The sequence below is a fragment of the Myotis lucifugus genome, unplaced genomic scaffold (genome assembly GCF_000147115.1).
Source record: "Myotis lucifugus unplaced genomic scaffold, Myoluc2.0 scaffold_215, whole genome shotgun sequence".
Taxonomy (NCBI): domain Eukaryota; kingdom Metazoa; phylum Chordata; class Mammalia; order Chiroptera; family Vespertilionidae; genus Myotis; species Myotis lucifugus.
In genome coordinates, this window is record NW_005871263.1 from 1,778,855 (window position 1) to 1,799,108 (window position 20,254).

At 39.5% G+C, this 20,254-nt stretch overlaps 1 protein-coding gene across 3 annotated transcripts in view; it reads left to right on the forward strand.

Moving 5' to 3' along the window:
- Positions 1–224: 224 nt before the first annotated feature.
- The window catches only part of B4GALT5 (beta-1,4-galactosyltransferase 5), a 47,950-nt gene continuing 27,920 nt past the window's right edge, over positions 225–20,254 (forward strand). For 2 of the 3 annotated variants that reach the window (XM_023761750.1, XM_023761754.1), the window contains exon 1: positions 321–341. In XM_023761750.1, the coding sequence (XP_023617518.1) occupies positions 336–341 (6 nt within the window). In that variant the 5' untranslated portion in view covers positions 321–335. Of the gene's footprint in view, positions 342–20,254 lie in introns of all 3 variants that reach the window. The other variant, XM_023761753.1, reaches the window with a different exon arrangement.

Sequence of the window (20,254 nt, forward strand, 5' to 3'; positions counted from 1 at the left end):
AATGTTAGTGTGAATTGCATTCCATCTCTGGGGCAGTAGCTGTCCCCGTCCCCCCTCCCCCCCCATTCTAGCTGTTGTCTGCTGTGAGTCCCTGCTTTTCTATTTTGTAAAATTTAAACTGATATTTTCACATTACCTTTATGATAGGCAGCTGCTAGGAGTCAGACAGATATGAAGGAGTGGGACAAGAGATTGACTGATTGTTGGGTGAGCACTGGGATCCAGGCTTGGAGCCAGTATTTTCCTTCCTTCCTTTGCCAGCCCACAGCATTCTGGATGGCCACTCAGAGTCTGACCTTCGAGAGTGCAGCAGCTGCTATCCACGCTGCTTTCAAATGCAGGTCTGTCTGGGCCACAGTTTTTCATTTCCTGGTTGGTTAGGGCATGTTGTGTTGTGATGGGTCCTGGGGCAGAAAAGAAAAATTTGAAGCTATTGAGGATGAGTTGGGTGGATACCCACTGCACCTGCTGAAGCTTCTGTTGGAGATGGTAGCATGGAGAAGGTGTTGCTGGTTTGGCTCAGTGGATAGTGTGTCAGCCTGTGGACTGAAGGGTCCCGGATTCGATTCTGGTCAAGGGCACATGCCCAGGTTTTGGGCTCAATCCCCAGTGGGGGGCGTGCAGGAGGCAGCCAATCAGTTATTCTCTCTCATCATTGATGTTTCTACCACTCTTTCCCTCTCCCTTCCTCTTTGAAATCAATAAAAATATATTACAAAAAAAAATGGTATTCTGTTAAAAGGAGACAACCACCAGGCTACTCAGCACCTCCTCATTGCATCAAGGTGGGACTTGTATGCCTGTTTTTACCAGATCTTTCAATATTTCAAGAGAATCTAGAAATTTGGATTTTTATGTGAATAATAATAGCAAACATTTAAGTAAATGTGGTGCTTATTATGTTCCAGGCTTTCTTCTTAGTGTTTACAAATATTAACTCATTTATTTCTAAACGAGGTAGGGATATTGTTATCCCCATTTTATGGATGAAGAAACTGAGGCACAGAATAGTTAGGTAATTTGCCCAAGGTCATTCTAGGATTTATTACTAGGTGGTTCTCCAAAGTTGATACTTATAATTACCAAGCTATTTACCTGGCAATTCACAGTTTAAAGATGAAAGGAAAACTAGAAGACACCTGATCGGTCAAATAAAACACATTTGTTTGCAGATAGTTTGTTAACTTCTCATCTGATCATTAACTGTGAGGTTGAAACAATTTATTTCTAACCTAAGTGCTTCATTAATGATTTTCAGTTGAGAACTTTTATTTGTGGTATACAGCTTATTTCTAGTATATAATTTATCTTTATTTTTCTCTTACAAAGGAATATGAAGTTATGAAATTCAAACATTATAGTAATACTAGAGGCCCGATGCACGAAATTTGTGCAAGGGGCTCGGTCCTCGCAGCCGCGGTGGCTTGCCTTGGCCCCCGCAGCCGCGACTTCCTCCGGAAGGTCATTCGGCTGTATGATCTAATTGGCATATTACGCTTTTACTGTTATAGATGTAATCTTAAAAAGTCAAAAGTCCTGAATAATCTTACCTGTTCCTCCAAATGAAACAGATTTTTCTAAAACTGTTTTTTGTTTCTGAGTTCATTTCAGGTATATTAGTGTTGTTAAACATCAGAAGGCTTGCTTATTACTTTATTTGGTAAGTTCAAAATCTGGAGTTCTTACACATTGGCCTTTCAAATTTCATTAATGTTCTTGATTGTGGGGCAAAGAATTTACTATCCTTCCATCTTTGACTTTATTTGCATGATACATTATTTTTTCTTTTAAATATTGTTTATAAAAATTAGAGTTGCCAATTTTGTTAGCACAGGGTTGGTTTAGTTTTTGTGTATTCTTTAAAAATTTTTTTTTTGTTAATCCTCATCTGAGGATACTTTTCCATTGATTTTTGGAGAGAGTGGAAGGAAGAGGGAGACACACAGAGAGAGAGAAACATCGATGTGAGAGAGACGCATCAATTGGTTGCCTCCTGCACGTGCCTGACCAGGGCTGGGATTGAGCCTGCCCTTGACAGGTATGTGTCTTTGACAGGAATCAAATCCAGGATCCTTCAGCCCTCAGACTGACTCTATCCACTGAGCCAAACTGGCTAGGCCTGCTTTCTTTCTCTCTTTTTTTTTTGGGGGGGGGGGGCTTTATTTCTTTATCTTATTTTATTTTATGTGTTGTTAATCCTCATCTAAGAATTTTTTTCCATTGATTTTTTGTTTTGTTTTGTTATTTAGAGAAAGTAGAAGGTGGAAGGGAGGGAGAGAGGGGAGGTAAAGGGGGCTGGGGGAGAGAAAGAGAGAGATTGGTTGCCTCCTGCACAGCCCTAACCCGGGGGTCGAACCTGCAACCCAAGTACTTGCCCTTGACTGGGAATCGAACCCGAAACCCTTCAGTGTGCAGGGTGGTGCTCTAACAACTGAGAAACACTGGCCAGGGCCATACCTTTTATTTAAACTACTTTATTGAACAGGAGGTTTTTTTCTAGTGTTGGTCATTTCAGCTAAGAAGGTAAATATTGGAATAGAATAATAGAATATGTATAAATTAAGATATAGACTTCTGAAGATTAAAAAATAAAGTTCAGTAGGATATAAATTGGAGAGCTAAAGCTTGAAATAGGTTTCAGATTGTGAACACATGTGGCATTTATTACTTAATTGAAATTCTAAACTGGTGTTCAATTTTTTAAATCGAGAAATTTATCTTTAACTTTGTATTTGGAATGTGTTGTAAGCCAAGATTGTGTTTTCAGATTCTTTTAAGGTACAGATCCTAATTTCCCCAACCTTTTTTGTTAATCATTTGACTTTTTTTTAACCTCCTACAATTAGAATAGAAATCTTGAAATTTTGCCTTAGGCTCACTAACTATGCCATGATACTCTTTCAACTATATTTAACAAATATGTATTGTGTTGGAACTATATTCTAGGCCAGCTGTGGGCAAACTACGGCCCGTTTGAAATGAATAAAACTAAAAAAAAAAAGACCGTACCCTTTTATGTAATGATGTTTACTTTGAATTTATATTAGTTCACACAAACACTCCATCCATGCTTTTGTTCCGGCCCTCCGGTCCAGTTTAAGAACCCATTGTGGCCCTCGAGTCAAAAAGTTTGCCCACCCCTGTTCTAGGCACTGTTCTAGGCTCTGGATACACAACTAAAACGCAAAAAGATCCGCCTTCATGGAACTAATAATTATTCTAGTGTGTAGAGGTCAAGTCAGACAAAGAAAATTATGTGTCATATTTGACAGGTAGTGCTATGGAGAAAGATAAGCAGAGAAGGGGAGAAGTGTGGATAAGTGGATTTTTGGTGTGCGGGGGTTGCAGTTTTAACTAGAGTGTGGTTGGGGAAGGTCTCCCTGAAGTGACAGCTAAATAAAGACTTTCAGTAGTTGCACAAGCAAGCCTTGCAGTTGGTGTTGGGGGTGGAGGTTGCAGCCCAGCAGAGAAAGCAGCATTGGCAGTGACCTTGAGTGGGAGCTTGCCTGCGCCTGGGCAGTGACCTTGAGTGGGAGCTTGCCTAGGGTATCTTGGAGCTGCCAGGAGGCTCTTGTGGCTGGAGCAGAGCCAGTGAGGCAGAGTAAACAGAGAGGTGAGGATGAGGCACAAGTCATTTAGAGCAGAGGTGGGTAGGCTTAAATGGCCAGGAGTAAATGTTTTTGTCTTTGCAGTACTCAACTCCGCCTTGTAGCTTGTGGTGCTGAAGCAGTCATAGACAATACTGTACATAAATGAATAGGTGTGGCAGTGTTCCAGTAATACTTTGTTTATAAAAACAGGCAGTAGGTAGGATTTGGCCTCTAATGTTTGCTGACTCCTGATTCAGAGACTTGTAGGCCATTTTCCAGAGTTTGACTTTTACTCTGAGTGAGATGAGGTTTTTGAATAGAGAGGAGTGAGATCTTTGATTTCTATTTTTAAAAGATGCCCTGGCTGCCTGGTTGAGAAGACTGTCAAGGGCTGAGGGTGAAAGGGTAGAGTTACCATTAACCAGGACAGAAAGGCAACAGGTGGAGCAAGTTTGTGGGCTGGAAGGACAGTGTTTGGACAAGTTAAGTGAGGGAGGTCTGTTGGATGTTGAGGATGCAGTTGGTATACAGACTAGGTGTTCAGGGTAGAAATTAAGGCTGGATTTATAAATCTGGGAGTCTTCAGCATACACATGGCATTTAAAGTCATGAGACTGGATAAGAGAAGAATGAGACTGATTAGCTTAGTCTGGACTGTTTTGACACTTTGGGAGTGTTGATTCTTTTGACTCTTAAATGTATTTTAAGTTTAGAACCTTCATACCCCTTGGGTTAGGTTTATTATTTACCACCTTTAATCTTATTAAGTTACAACTCTGGTTTTTATATACAGCTTTTTTATTGTGGTAAAATGCATATAAAATTTATCATTGTAACCATTTTAAGTGTACAATCTAGCGGCATTAAGTCCATTCACAATATTGTGCAGCCATTACCACTGTCCATTTCCCTAACTTGTCATCCCAGATGGAAACTTCACACCCATTAAACAATTTCTCAGTTCCCCTTCCCCTGGCTCTGGGTAATCACATTTCTACTTTCTGTCTCTCTGAATTTGACTCTTCTAGGTACCTCATGTACGTGGAATCGTGCAATATTTGTGCTTTTGTGTTTGCCTTATTTCACTTAGTACAATGTTTTCAGTGTTCATGTTGTAGCATGTGTCAGTGCTTTTATTGTCTTTTAAAACTTCTTTGAATGATTAATATGAGCCTCTTGTATTGAGTCTTACTTGTAAGAGGAATTCTTTGCTACAGAGAGGTGTCTATAACTTTAGCCTTGTGTTCCGTGTTCCAAAGAAGTGTCTCTAGCCTATGAAGCTCTCTTTCTTATTTGTGCTCTGGTAAAATAATGACAATGATATTATGTAACTAGATGATTTACTCTCTGGCTAACGTGATATGATGGATTTTCTGATATTATGTGGCATTTTTAATTAAAGATAAGCTTGTCTCATTTGAAATAGAAAAACTGAAAAAGTGACAGCTTAAAAGTAGCAATCAAATCAGAATACATTCCTTCTGGAAATGGGCTGAGAGATAGTTTGGAGGCCATAATTTTTAGCTTGCTCATTTGACAAACTGCTGAGCTTGGGGTTAAATCCTATAATGTTTGCCTCTTGCTTTAGGCAGTTGTCGAGTTATTTGCAACATCTCCTAAATAATCTCTTCACTCTTCGCTTGATAACAGCAGTATTTATGGCAGTGAATGCATTGAGGGAAAACCTGGCTCTTCTGTGGAGTTCAGAAATTAAGGCCACTGAAATCTCCGCTGACATGTGAACAAGGCGTCGTTTGTTTAACCAACATTTGGTCTCATAGTCAAGTCTCAGTAATGCTCTTGACAGTGGTGGCAGAGAAGATGAAGGCTGGAATGAAAATTAAATTTTAGCTTAACTTCAGGACTGGCAATTGCAAAAAAAATCCTTGTTAGTTAAAAAAATTTTTGAGAAGAAAATTAGAGGCAAGAGGTTATTTCTAAGACAGCCCCAGTTTAGTCTTCCCAGTAGACCTTTCAGGTCATTTCCCATAATTCATTGAGGCATCCAACCAGTGCAGAAACCATCAGCTGTAATGAAAGTTGAAAAGATCAAAGTATCCATTGTTCTCTCCTTTTGAATTGTGGTTAGCTTTGGGTCTTGGCCCTAGATTTTCTTTTTTTATGTAATTATCTGTGGGCAAAGAATTAAATTAATATATCAGAGAAGTTGGAGTGGACTTTGCTTTGGGCTCTAGGAACCTGAGAACTTTTCACTTTGCTCGTTAACAGTAACAGCAACAACAGTGTCTGCATTGAAGTACATATGGAGGCCAAGCATCTCCAAGGTCTTGGGAGCAAACTTAGTGGGAGCGTTTAAGCCAGATCAAGGCAGTGATTGACTCTAGGCTTGTTTGCTATATAATTGAAATAATACTTATTTCATCTAAATTAAATGAAATCCTTCACTCTTAATTTTTTTATTTTGAATAAGGCTTGAGCAAGGAGGAAATTTCAGAAGAGTGTGTCCTTGTTACATATCCTATCTCACTTTATCCTCACAAAGACTGAGTTACTGGATGGCTTCCAGGGCTCAGTGATAGTGTATCTTATCAAGCATGCCTTGGTAGGCTTCTTTTCAAGACCTCATGGCCAGCTGATTATAAGTCTTGCCCTTCAGAGGCAGTGCCCACACCTCCCAAATGCACCCCCAACCAGTGGTGTATCCACCTAAGGCAGTGATGGTGAACCTTTTGAGCTCGGCGTGTCAGCATTTTGAAAAACCCTAACTTAACTCTGGTGCCGTGTCACATATAGAAATTTTTTGGTATTTGCAACCATAGTAAAACAAAGATTTATATTTTTGATATTTATTTTATATATTTAAATGCCATTTAACAAAGAAAAATCAACCAAAAAATGAGTTCGCGTGTCATAGGTTCGCCATCACTGACCTAAGGACTCAAGGCTGGTGCTTAGCTTGTGGCTGCAATAGGAAGGCATTTGCATTCTTTGAACAGCAGGTGAATAAACTTGGGAAAGGGCCTAAACTCTTGTCTAGCCAAATTATTATCCACCTGTCCTGGACTATAAATAATGCTATGACATGCATTCAGTCCTGTTTGATTTCTAGGATTGGTTCTGCTTTTCTATCTTGATTCCCTTGTGCTGTCTCTGGGAAGTTAATAACCGAGCTGACCTTCAACTTTTAATTTAGCCCAGGAGCCCTAGGCTGTATCTGATTGGCGTATCAGGAGGGGTGAGATATAGGCTCACTTCCAATGTCATCTTATTCTCTACCTTGCCATTCTCTTGTGCTCTGAAGAAATAAAATTTGTTTACTCTGTGTCCTAAGGTAGAAAATGTCTTTTAGAGCACATGCCGACATACGACTTAAAAGATATTTTACCTATCATATTACACAAATTCATATGTAATTTTGGAGGGTGTGACTTATTTTGTATTACATTCTGGTTTATTTAATTTTTGTTTCACCCATTCAGATGCATAATAAAAAGCAATTTCTACTCTTTCTCCATGTGGACAGTTAGACTTCAGAAATAGATTCTATAGAATCAAAGAAGCCTTACTTTAACAAGATCACCATCAGTATTTGCACTCAGCATTTGGGATCAGAGATCAGTGTGTTTAGCCTAAATGGTGTGAAAGGAGATTAAAAAATGGAAATAATAGTACACTTTAGCCAATGTTGAAGTTGTCAGTGGATTCAAGATAGTGCTGTTCTGGAGATACTGTTTTGGAGAAACTGGAGTAAGGGTATGGTGCTGAGAGGGATCAAGGGGTGGAAAATGATTTAGGAACATTTTACCAGACTTAATATCTGGAGTGTGTTCTTAGGGCCAGACTTTTGGGAGGGAGATTACTTGAAGATATCACATACTCAAGATGAACTTGTACTGTAGTTGCATGTGGCTCATTTTTTCGCAGTAGGTAGTATAGTTGTGGCTGTCCTATCTTTGAAACCTTGTGGTTCTCTTTCTAGTCCATGCTCTCCAGATGACATCAGAAAGTTGCAGTGCTCTCTGACTAATACTCTTAAGTTTTTTTCTGAAAAGGCTGTAAAAATACTGCAGGGAACAAAAGTCAGCAAAACTATAATACCTTTTAAAAGATAGGCACGCACACCTCATAGGGTGGTATTGGAATGCCCCAAACCCGTAATTTTTGAAAGATTGTGCCTAGTAGGTAGAAGTAATTCTCTGCTTCTCAGGATGACTCCTCTTCATTACTCAGGAGAAAGCAGCAGGTACTAGTCAAACATAATGTATGGATGCTGTTTCACCTGTTCTTTTAAAGAGTGAAAACTATTGCTGTGTAGTTTTTCCCTCTCCTTTCACCATCATGGGCCAGGACAGGCCATTTCACTGTTCTCTATCTGGTTGTGCCTCTCCTACATTCAGTTTTGTGTGTGCTTGCACTAGCCCTGCGACCAAGAAGCCTTCATTGATTTCACAGACACCACACAACTGCCAAGTGCAGAAAAGTTCATAGTAACAATGAACTTTTTAGAAGGAAGAGGTCAACTTTTGTGCTGGGCCTATAAGGTACTTACTCATTCATCCTCACTTTTTGGGGACAAGGTTAGTACATTCTTCAGTCAATAGCTTAGTTTCATTTAGGCTTTTATTAATATTCCCAGCATAAATTACTTAGCACAAATGCAGACATAATCTCATAAAATTACTTAATATTATTGTCCTGATGTGAGCATTTTCTTGAGTGTGTTGTGCTCTAACAAGTTAGCAAAGACACTTTAAGAAAAATCTTTCTGTAGCTTCATTTAGAAGAGTTGTTTAGGTGAAAAGTTATAATTGTTGCTACCTGATCTTTATTTTTCTTTAAGTGAATTTTCCTTTTATTCTTACATAGTTCACAGCTTTTTTAGAACAATGTTTTTAAAAAATGTTTTTATTGATTTTAGAGAGAGAGGAAGGGAGAGGGAGAGAGCGAGAAACATCAATGTGAGAAACATTGATAGGTTGCCTCCCAAATGCACCCCCAACCCCCCACCCCCAGGACCAAACCCAAACCGGCAACCTGGGCTTGTGCCCTGACTGGGAAGCAAACTGGCAACCTTTTGGTACACAGGACGATGCGCAACCAACTAAACCACACCGGCCAGAGCTAGAACAATATTTTTTTTAAATTAACTTTTTACCTGATGATATTTTAATCCCTTAAAAATTTGTCAGTTACCTTATCAGTGGGCTGAGTCATTTTGTGAGCAAAGACTCAGAAACTGCCAAGCTATGTTGGGGGAGTTGGGGAAGAGGCAGTAATAAAACTCAGAGCCTATAGTTATGTGAGTTTAAGAATTAGGTTTGGTTTAGGGTGGTCTCATAGTACAGTGACCCTGCTTGATAGATGAAGTCATACTCTCACCTCTTTAAAGATTTGCAAGATTGTTGAAGTAAAGTCTAGAGCTGAAAATTTTGCTCCTTTTTAACAGTGTTCTAATTGTGAAAAGCACAGATGGCCACCGACAGTTTACGAATGGTAGGCATTTGCTGATTTTAAAAATAACTGTGAGAAGGGAAAACCAAGGTGAGAAGACAGACTAAGAATCAAATAGCCACATTAGGTTTGGGATTCAGACTGCAGAAGAAGCAAAACAAAATACAGGCATACTAAGTTTGCTCAGGTGCTTATACGCTGAACCCCTAATGCATTGATTGTAATAGGTTATTGGGCTGAGGCCTCTGCTGACAAACCCACAGGGTCTTAACCTTGAACCCAAGAGACTCGTTGTTAGGTGTGGTGGGAAATGTTAATTGGCCTCTGAGTGAGTACTGCGAGGATTCTTATCCCTTGATAAACATACTCCCTCTGGCAGTCTTGTTAATATTTAAAAACAAAGTGCTAAATCTATTACAAAGCAACATAATTTAATTTTTGCAGCATTTCAGTGCTACATGGTTGCCTGCAGAGGGTCAGTATCTTAAGGTCGTTGGGCGCACTGAGTTGTATTCAGCACTTAACCTTTGCAGTTTTTTTTATTGTGGGGTGTACAAGCCTAGGAATTGATTTTAGTCTGAGAGTAAGGCCAATGTCAGGAATTAACCATTTTTCTTTTGGTAAACCTACTGTCAACATGAGGTGCCCAAACCTGTAGAGAATTTTTATGAGTTTATTTCAATCAAACTGATGACAATTGCCTGGAAGCAAAATCTCAACGGATTGAGAAAATGCCCCAGAAAATGGTGGTTTTACCACTTATTTTACACATCAGAATCACAGGAGGAGACATAAGGGGGTTACATGAAATCCATTGGTGATAGATTAGGGAAATAAGAAAGCAAAGTGGGGAGATCTGAGATTGGATAAAAAGTAAAACAGACACATACTTTTACATCGGTAGAGGTATAGGTTAGTTAATAATATTTACAGCACATAGAGCTGTAAGTGGGAGAACAGATAACAATGAGTGGTTCTGTGGCCTCCTGGTGGGAGATTGTGCCCTGATAACATCCCAAAGGTATGTTATCATAGATGCAATAGACAGGCTCAGGTAAGGCAAAGACTGACCTTTGTCAAGGAAGCTATAGACCTAGGATATGACTACCTCAGTGACTCACTTTTAGTTAAGGTGTTAAGTTCAGCCCATCCTATGTATGTGGTTACTTTAGGTCTCTGAGTTGGTAAGGCCCGCCATGCAGGCCGTCCCAGAGCTTGCCCTCCCCTGAGTTTGTGGTCCCTTTTTTTTTTTTTTTAAATATATTTTATTGATTTTTTACAGAGAGGAAGGGAGAGAGATACAGAGTTAGAAACATCGATGAGAGAGAAACATCGACCAGCTGCCTCCTGCACATCTCCCACTGGGGATGTGCCCGCAACCCAGGTACATGCCCTTGACCGGAATCGAACCTGGGACCTTTCAGTCCGCAGGCCGACGCTCTATCCACTGAGCCAAACCGGTTTCGGCTTGTGGTCCCTTTTTAATCCACACTAGGAATGTAATTGAACAGGTCCACGAACAAGCCAACTTTAGGAATTCTACATGGTAAAGGCAAGGGATGCAAAGATGGGTTTGGACTTCACTAGAATTTCCCCCCTCCTCTCCCTTTTCATCCTGAGCTCATGCTTTTGTTATGATAGTTGATTTTTCCTGAGATTTTTTCTTATCTTCATCTTGTGTTTTGTGTCTTTAATTGTTGGACAATATGAGCACATTGTCTGATATCTTGGCTGGTTTCAGAGAATTGCTGATGCCCATTGTGGTTGGAATTGAGGAGTGGCAAGATCTGAGAGAGGGGCCCAAGGTTTTATGGATTCTTCTAAGACATGCTAACCATGAGGAATTTGAGCTTGACTGTGAAGGCAGTGGAAAGCCATTCAAAGATTAAGTGAGAGAGTAACAGAAAGATTTCTTTATCATTTCTCTTTAGCTCTCCTGTGAAATTATAGCTAGAGAGTAAATGCAATTCTTGGTTCCAATAGCAAATTAAAGAAGGGGGAGGGGCATAGAATAGCTGCTGAAGTGTTAACTTCTGATGTGAACATTATTAAGGTATTTTCTCCCTGTATTATAATTTTGGACACATTTACAGGATTCTTAGTATGATTATGGTATTAGTGTACTTTATTTTAGTTGGCAATTTACATACATCCAAAAAAAAAAGTTAAACATACAGAGCAGTTAAAAGAACACAATGAATACATAATCCTCCACCTAGAGTCAACAAATATTTCCATTTTGCTTTATTTATTTTAACTCTGGCTTTCTTTTTACCCCCCTAAACCATGTGAAATTAAATTGTAAAATGATATCAATATACTTAACCTCTGAATACATCAGCATGCATCTTTTTTAAAAATAAGGATAGTATTCTCTTATATAATCACAATATTATTATAACCACTAAGAAAATTAAGTGTACTTTCCTAATATCTTCTAATATCCAGTCCATATCCAAATTTCCCCAGTGGTGTTCAGAATGTTATTTATAGTTGCCCTCCCCCAAAATCATGTATTTGATTATATCTCTTTGGTCTCAGTCTTAGCCACCTCCTCAACCCCATTCCCCCATTATAGTAACTTTTTTTGAGTCTAGGCCAGTGTTTTATAGACTGTTTACATTCTATAATTACCAGGTATCACTCTGATGTGTTCCTTAATCCCCTGTATTTTTGTAAACAGGAAGATAGCTTACAATCTTGGTTAGATTTAGGTTAAAAGTTTTTGGCGAGAATACTTTGGCTTGTTGGCTTGTTCCAATGTTAGTGAGGCCCAGTTTGATCCCTTGGGCAAAAGGTGCTTGTCTGATCTCTCCATAGTAAATGTGCATTTTCCTCTTTGCAATCAAGTCATCTCTGAGAAGAAGTCATTTTTAATGTTCGAGTCATCTTACAAGTTTTGACCATGCATTGTGCTTTTCAACATTCCCTTGTAGAGTAGGTTGGGCCTTCTGTTTCTGTGGACTTGGTGGGTCTTGCATTGCTCTATCAGGTGAACTAAAGAAAGAAAGTTAATGTCTGATCATTCTGGATCCAGTGAAAGACAAAGCAATATAATAGATGACAGAAAATGAGCGTTCTGCATGGCTCAGAGGACTCCTTTCTAGGACTATCATTTGATGTTTGAAAAAGTCAAGTCCTCTGGTCTGGAGGAAGGATTTCATACCTGCAGGGTATGTTTTCCTACGTGTTTTTGCCTTATAGTCAAGACATTTTCTTGTGCTTTCTCTGATAATTTTTGCCTTTCTATGGAAATCATGGCTCTGATTTCATGTGTTTGACAATTTGGGTGTTAATATTGGCTAGAATGATGCCTTCTGGAAACACTTAAATTCCCAAAGAGTAGATAACCCTGTTAGTCTGTTATGATCTTTCAGGCTAACAGTAATATGATTATAATATATTATCCCCATGACACAGAGAATAATCTCCTTTCCAAAAGAGGATCAGGAGGGAGACCAGAGAACTGCCAATAGAAGAATACTTTAGGATTGTCAGCTAGACAGAAGAAACTAGCTTGGTGAAGTTATAACGAGAAGCACCAAAGGTTTTAGGATAATTATAAATCATTGGGGGTAGGTGAAGGTGGAATAATAGTTTGGGATTGGGGAAATCATTTGTGTGTTGTTAAAAAGCAAAATTCAGTGAAGTAAACTTGATCTAATTGGCTTTATTAAGCAATTCATGAACCAGGCAGCATTTCATCCAGCAACTAAAAGGCTGCTCTGCGGGGTTGTACAAAATGGAAGGTTTCTATGGAAAGAAGGGTGGGGCAAGGGAGCTATAAACAGAAGAAAATAAAAGACACCTTTGGGGGGGTGGGGGGGGGCGGGGTGGAGAACCGGAAGGGTTTTTATCATGCAGATTGCCTCTCTCTATGGAGTGGAGGCTCCTCATTGGTGTTGATCAGAAAATTCAGTCTGTTTGATTAAGATGATATTTCTGGGAGAGGTTGAAACTGCAGTTAGATCAGCCATTAAATCTAGGTTTGGTGTCATGGGCTTTTAGCACTGGTGCCACCTGTGGTTTTCTCTTTAACAGCCCGGAGCAGTAAAAAGGGGAACTCCCATACGACAAAAGTTTGGTTGTGGGTGTTTGTTTTTTGTACCCTCCAATTAAAAAATGTATGATTATTGTTTTAAAAAATGAAAAGAAAGAAAAAGAGGATGTCATAAGGCAGCATTCATAGAAATTAAACATGGGCTGTGTAAAAAAGGCATTCCCAGTAACTCTGGAAACTTGAAATTTGAGGTCATTTCAAACAGATTTGGTTACTGCAAGAATTTTCAATGTTGGAACAGAGAATCTCTTTATCATACAAGAGTTTTTTTTCTGACAGTCATGGAAATGCTACGTAGTAACAAAGAAAAGAAAGTGCAGATGACCCATAATTCTAAGCAGAAACGACACTGAACATTTAAATGTACAATTTCTAAAATTGTTTTGTGCATATGTTTTCTTATGTCTTTTTCTTTAACACAAATATGATATACTATATACATTGTTATACAATATGATTTTAAAAAAATATTTTAATTGATTTTTAGAGAAAGTAGAAGGGAGAAACACCTGAGAGAAACATTGATTGGCTGCCTCTGGAACGCCCCCTACTGGGGATTAAGGCCAACACCTGGGCAGGTGCCCTGACCTGGAATTGAACTGGCAACCCTTTGGTGCCCAGGACAATGCCCAACCAACTGAGCCAACACCAGCCAGGGCTGCCTGGTACATATGATTTTGTTGTTGCTAAACCCACTGAGGTGATTTTCTCCATTGATTCCATTGATTTTCAGAGAGTGAAAGAGAGGGAGAGGGAGAGAGAGAGAGATCTCTCTGAGAGAGACATTGATTGGTTGCCTCCTACACTCACTCCAACCGGGCTGGGGATTGAACCTGCAACCCAGGTACATGCCCTTGACTGGGAATCGAACCCGAGACCCTTCAGTGTGCCGGCTAACTTCTTCACCAGGGAGCCACACTGGCCAGGGCATACAATATGATTTTTTTAAAAATGAAATAATGATAGCTTAGTTTTCTATAGTATGACTTTGACATAATTTTTCCTCCGAGTCCCTTTTGTTGCACATTTAGGTAGGTTTGGGGTTTTGCTTCGTTGGGGAAGGAACCAAACTTTCCTCTACCTTCAAGGCTCTTCTGGCTGATCTAATAATGAAATAGACATGAGGCAGATTAGCAAAAGAAAATAACCAAATTTACTATATACATATGTAAGGGAACCCTGCATCCCTGAGATGGTCAGAGACCCCACATTCAGGAGAGGTTCAGAGACAGAAAGGGAGGTTGAGGTATTGGACATCCTGAGGTGGGGATGTGGTAACTGGGGGCTTCAAAGGGTCTTTGCATAAAGCACGGACGTTTAGTAAACCGAAGCTCGCCCTGCCCTATAGACAGGTCAAAAGAAGTTATGTCTGATAGTCTCTTCTTATGGGCAAGACCCCTAATTCAAGTTCTTCTAGGTAGTTAAAGGGAGGGGTAGAAGTTTCTCTTGGGCCTGAAGCTAAAATTGCCTTTAGCTCAAAGTAATCTGCATACCACTGAGGCACATCTTGAGGTGGGTCCTCTGAACCCCCACAGCTTTTTATTAATACTGAGATAGACATCCTGAACATCTTGTTTGTCCAGTTGTTTCTTTAGAGTGAATACCTGAAAGGGGGGACTATTGGGTTAGAGTATGAGCGTTTCACTTTGGTATCTATTGCCAGGTTGCTCTCTATGGGATATGCCAATTTATGTTCTTTCCTGCAAGGTACGAGGTACCTATTTCCCCAATTCTCACCAGCATTCATTATGACCACTCTTTTGAATCATTTAGATAAGTAATTTCTAGCTTCATCTTAAAATCTTGCATTATGTATTTGCAAAGGGATAGAAGAAACTTAGTTGCAGGTGGAGAGCATTTCAGAATTCAGTTCTTTGCTGTAGAATTGTATTCTTTTAAATCATCGCTAAAATGCAACTTACCAGCATGTTAAGAGAGGAAGAAAGGAAATATAAAGAATTAGACCCATGTCCACTCTAGGTAACTCCAGTACAATCTCCTGACCAGTATGTATGAAGGAGGAGGTGGCTACGGAAATGTGCTTTTCCATCTAATTCAGGCACTACTCCCCAGCTTTAATCACAACGAGGGCTAGAGCATCATTGTTCTGGAAAGGAAAGCCAGCTGTGTAGGACAGTCACACTCTAATCCCCTATGGAAAGGGAGAAGAGGGAAGACAGTCGGATGTAAATCTGAGGTGTATGTAAACCAGATTTTCCAAAATGAAGGGAGGAGGGGAAAAAATGAAATTATAATTGTGGGGTTTTATTTTAGTATTTTAATTTATTTTTTAATTATAGTTGACATACAATATTATATTAGTTTCAGATGTACAACATAGTGATTCCACACTTATAAAACTTACAAAATGGTTGACCACAATAAGTTTAGTAACATCTGTCACTGTACATAATTACACTATATTATTGACTCTGTTCCCTATGCTGTACTTTCGAATTGTGGGATTTTAAGTTGAGAGAGACTTTGCAGTCTAGTGATTCTCAAGGTCCAAAGGGAAGGGAGAAGAGTCAGAATTTACAGGGGTTTGTGTAATTTGTAAAAGCATAGTCAATATTATATAATTTATATTTTGAAAACATTCAGTGTAAATACAAACTAAGGTTTTTATTTGCAAAAGGCCTCTGTATGAATGTGCTCTGGTGACATTAAAGCTCTAACTAATCTTTAATGGTTCTTTTCATAGCTTTTCAGTGTATCAGTGATGGGGGTCGGAGCTTGGTTGAAAAGACTGAGAAAGCCGTATCTAGTTCAACAAAACCATCTTCTAGATGTGGTGGCTGAGCCAGACAGAACTCACACCAATGTTATTGGCCTCCTTAGTCCAGGAGTTTCCCCTCCACCTTTCTTTCTTAGAAGGAAGATTTTTATAAGAGAGTAGGAGTGTGATAGTCTATGCTAGGTGTTTTACATTTGTTCTATTTATAAGGTTTCATAGCTTTTCCTTTTAAAGCTATATAAGATTCTGCCCTAGCTAGTTTGGCTCAGTGGATAGAGTGTTGGCTGGTGGACTGAAGGGTCCCGGGTTCAATTCCAGTCAAGGACACTTGCCCGGGTTGCAGGCTCTATCCCCCCAGTAGGGGGGGCGTGCAGGAGGCAGCCAGTCAGTGATTCTCTCTCATCATTGATGTTTCTATCTCTCCTCCTTCTCTGAAATCAATAAAAATATATTTTAAAAAATAAAAATAATGCTATATAAGATTCTGTCAAGTGTATGTATCAGTTAACTTACCTGTTATTTTGTTGTTGCTTTTGAGTTGTTTTCCAAGTTCTTTTAGAAATAATTTAATAATAAGCTGTGCACAGAATGTCCTCATGTTTGGGTTAATTTATGTGAAATTGTTAGATTAGAGGGTATGTCTCTTTGTCGAATGTGCAAATAGTTTTCCCAAAAGGTTATACCGATTTACACTTACACCAGCAAAGCTAGTCGAGTATCAGTTTCACTCTGCCCTTTTCTGGCTTACAGAATCTTTCTTCTGTGGTTGCAGAAAAATCATTGTACTTCTAACTTGAAAAAACATGGTGCCTTCACCGAGTGGCCACAGCATGCTGCGCACTAAGCAGTAATTTGTTAATTTAGTCAATTAGCTGAGTGTCTACTATTTATCAGACATTGTAGATGAAGAAAAGGATAAGACCACCGGTACTCTTAAGGAGTTACAGCCTGCTGGAAGGGACATGCTCAGAGTTCTAGGAGTTATGGATGGAAGTTTACGTGTCAGTTGGGAAGGAGCCAAGACACTTCTAATCGGGGAGGATGCTGTCAGGAAAAGCTATGAAAAGAGCCATTAAAGCTCGGTATGAGCAGTCGTCACCAGAGCACAGTCATGCAGAGGCGAGGTGTCAGCAGGGGCAGCAGGCATGGTTCTGCCTGGTCAGTGGGATAGAAAGGGGAGAGGTTAGGCCCAAGAGGTGGGCAGAGCCTTTGTTCAGAGTCAGCTCCAGAGAGCAGTGTTGCTCTGCTGGTCTGTGTCTCTTCTAGCACATGCCCATCAGGGACATCTGTACTCACTCTGAATCTTTACCCCCAGGCCAAAGTGGATACAGGCATTCAATGCAGACAGCACCCCAAAGGTAATTTACAGTTTCCTCTGACCCAGGGTTACATTTAGGTTATATATACAGTGCAAGATTTGGGCATCCTTGTTTGCTGAGCCCCTCTCTACGTCTGGATGTTGGTAATTGATCATGCTATTAAGAATTTGGGGAGAAACAAAGCTGAATCAGTTAAGTGATTACCATAGACCAGCGATTTTCAACCTTTTTTATCTTATGGCACACATAGACTAATTACTAAAATTCTGCAGCACACCAAAAACTATGTTATGTATTTTGCTGATCTGACCTAAAATATAGGTATAATTTTTATTCATTCACACCAGACGGCTATTGTTGTGTTGGTTCTTGTTATTTTTTTATTTGACAGTCTAAGGGGAGAGAGGTCAGTGCCCCTGACTAGTCAGGTATTGCATGCTTTAAGAATTCTTGTGGCACGCCTGCTGCAAATCACTGCTATAAACTACACAGCTAGTTAGTATCTGTTTAGGCAGCATTTTCATTTCTAATCTCATGTACAGTTTAATAATTTAACAGAACATAGACTAACAGGTCAGCGGAAATGTTTACAGGGTATTTCATAGCTGTTAAATTTTACCACTTGGGTTTGTTTGTTTTTTAATAGCTGGGGATAAAATCTAGAGAGAGGGTGGAAAACATAACCTATGACCGACTTGGTGGTTTTTCTGCCTCAGATGGGAAGGAGGAGGAAAGCAAAAGATTCATCAAATGAAATTTTCCCCCAAAAGTAATTGTTGGGATTCCTTACTCTTAATTCCTCCTCTTACCCCAACACAGTTTTCTTTAAATAATTTTTGTGTGAAAATTGTCACACAATTGCTCCAGAACATTAAAATAGATGTGTCAAAGGGTGAAATTTTATTGTAAAAAAATGTCTTGCATCTTAAAAAAAAAGTGTTTTTCTTTCTCAAATGTATCACCCACAACTTTGGACCTTACTATCTCTCAGTGTATAGTATGAGTATTGTTCGGTATTATTTTAAGTAAATCTCAAATGTAAAAATTCTAGGGTTCACATTAGAGCTTCAAACTTACAAAAAATTCTTATGGAACTTATTAAAAGTGTTAAGGATGCAGCCTATTTTATTGTGAGCATTGGAACCACTACTGAAGTGAAATAATGGGCCAATCATATATAAGATATCACCGGTAAAGGGCCAGGTGAAAGGAACCAGTAAGCAGAGTGTGGGGATGATAGCTGTGGATTCGAGGGCTTTCTGGGCATTGGGAAACTGAGAGACGATAGAACATGATTGTTCAACACTTGACTCTGAAGACAAAGGCTTCTTGTGAAATCTTAGCTCCACATAGTCCTTACTTATTTCAACCTCAGTCCCCTCGTTTACAAAATGAGGGTAATAATCTACCTCCTAGTTTCGTGTGAGGATGAAATGAGATAATGCTTACAGTATTTAGAGAAGCACTGGTTCATTGGGACTCCGTAAGTGTATACTTTTTACAGGAACCCATCTCTCTGTAAGTAGAATAAGTGGATTTATTTACACAACATCTGTTGTGCAGAGCAATGAACCCTGATAATCTTTGATTTGGGGGCTAGAGATCAATTATTTTTCAGGTTCTGTTTTTTCTCAGAAAATATTGATCAAAAAAGGTAGTGCAGGATTTGCAGATTTTTCAGCGTGGCAAAATCAAGCTTCAACAGTCCTCGGACACATTTCTGTTGTTTCCTATTAATTTTTATTGTATCTTTAATGTATATCATATATGAGAGGAGGGAAACAGTGAGAACCTTCCTGTGTTTTTTTTTTCTATTTATTGCTTTTCTGCTTCTGTTCCGTTCTCTCTCTTTCCCCTATCCTTTATTTTGAAAGCAGGGACCTACGAATTGGGGTATAACCCCTGGTCCATAGATTTGTTCTAGTGTTTTCATGGAATGTACTTGACTCTGTTATAAATCACACACCGTGTGGTCTGTAAGGGGTTTGCAGAACGAAGATGCATGATGTGAGTAAATCCAGGGAAAGAACACCGAGTCTGACAGGCCCACCCTAACACTGACTGCCAAATGCCTGCTTGCTGCCCCAGCTGCCCCGGCCTTGGTTATTATTAGTGGCACCGGCTTTATATCTTGACATCATCACTCCATCTTCTTGCTCCACGATTTGGCAGATACTGTATTCCTCCTGCTGATTCATGTACAGAATAAAAATACAACCTTGATCAGATTTGGACACCCAACTTTCAGTAACCAAATGGGATTCTACTTTCAGAACCCATTCAATTCATCCAGAGTCCCTCCCTTTAAGCAATTTGTGTGGATACTAAAAAGCTCAGTCTTTTATCTGGAGCCATGAGTTTGAGTTGGGTGAATTTACTCGTTTTGATTGATACCGCCTAGTTGGCACACCTGAAATCTGATCCGGGACCGTTTCTTCAATGTCCAGCCCCTAAATGTAGCACATAAAGCCCTTTGTGATCTTGCTCCCCTCTGTTTCTCTAGCCTCCTCTCAAGTGTTTGCCGTACATATCCTCCATCCAGCCACACCGAACTGCTTTTAGTTCCCCAAATGTGTTTTCTCCCTTTGTGCCCCTTTGTCTTCATTTGTGCCCTTCACTTTCCTATTTCAGAGCTTTTCTTTCAAGACCTTATCCTAGAATCACCTCTTGAATATTTTCCTGCCCCTGCCCTCACATTATGATTTAATAGCAGTTCTCCTGTGCTCCCTTATTAATGTATAACATGTATTAAGATGTGCTCAAATAAGTGAATACCTTGATGAATTTTTACAGAATGAGTATACCTATGTAACCAGTACCCAGGTCAAGAAATAAAAGATTACCAGAACCCCCCTTCAGCCCCCCTACCCCCATACCTATACTCCTGACTTCTAACACTGTAGATTTGTTGTGCTTGTGTTTGGACTTTCTGTACATGGAATTATACCTGTTTGGTGTCATTTTACATAATGTATGAGAGATTCATCTGTGAGGTTGCATATAGTCGTAGTTTGCTTATTCTAATCACTGCTGAAATTCAAATAGGCTACAGAATTTTAATCTGTTCTCCTATTGATGGACTTCTGGGCTCTTTTCAGATTGGGCTATTTTGAATGGTTCCTCATATTACAAATAA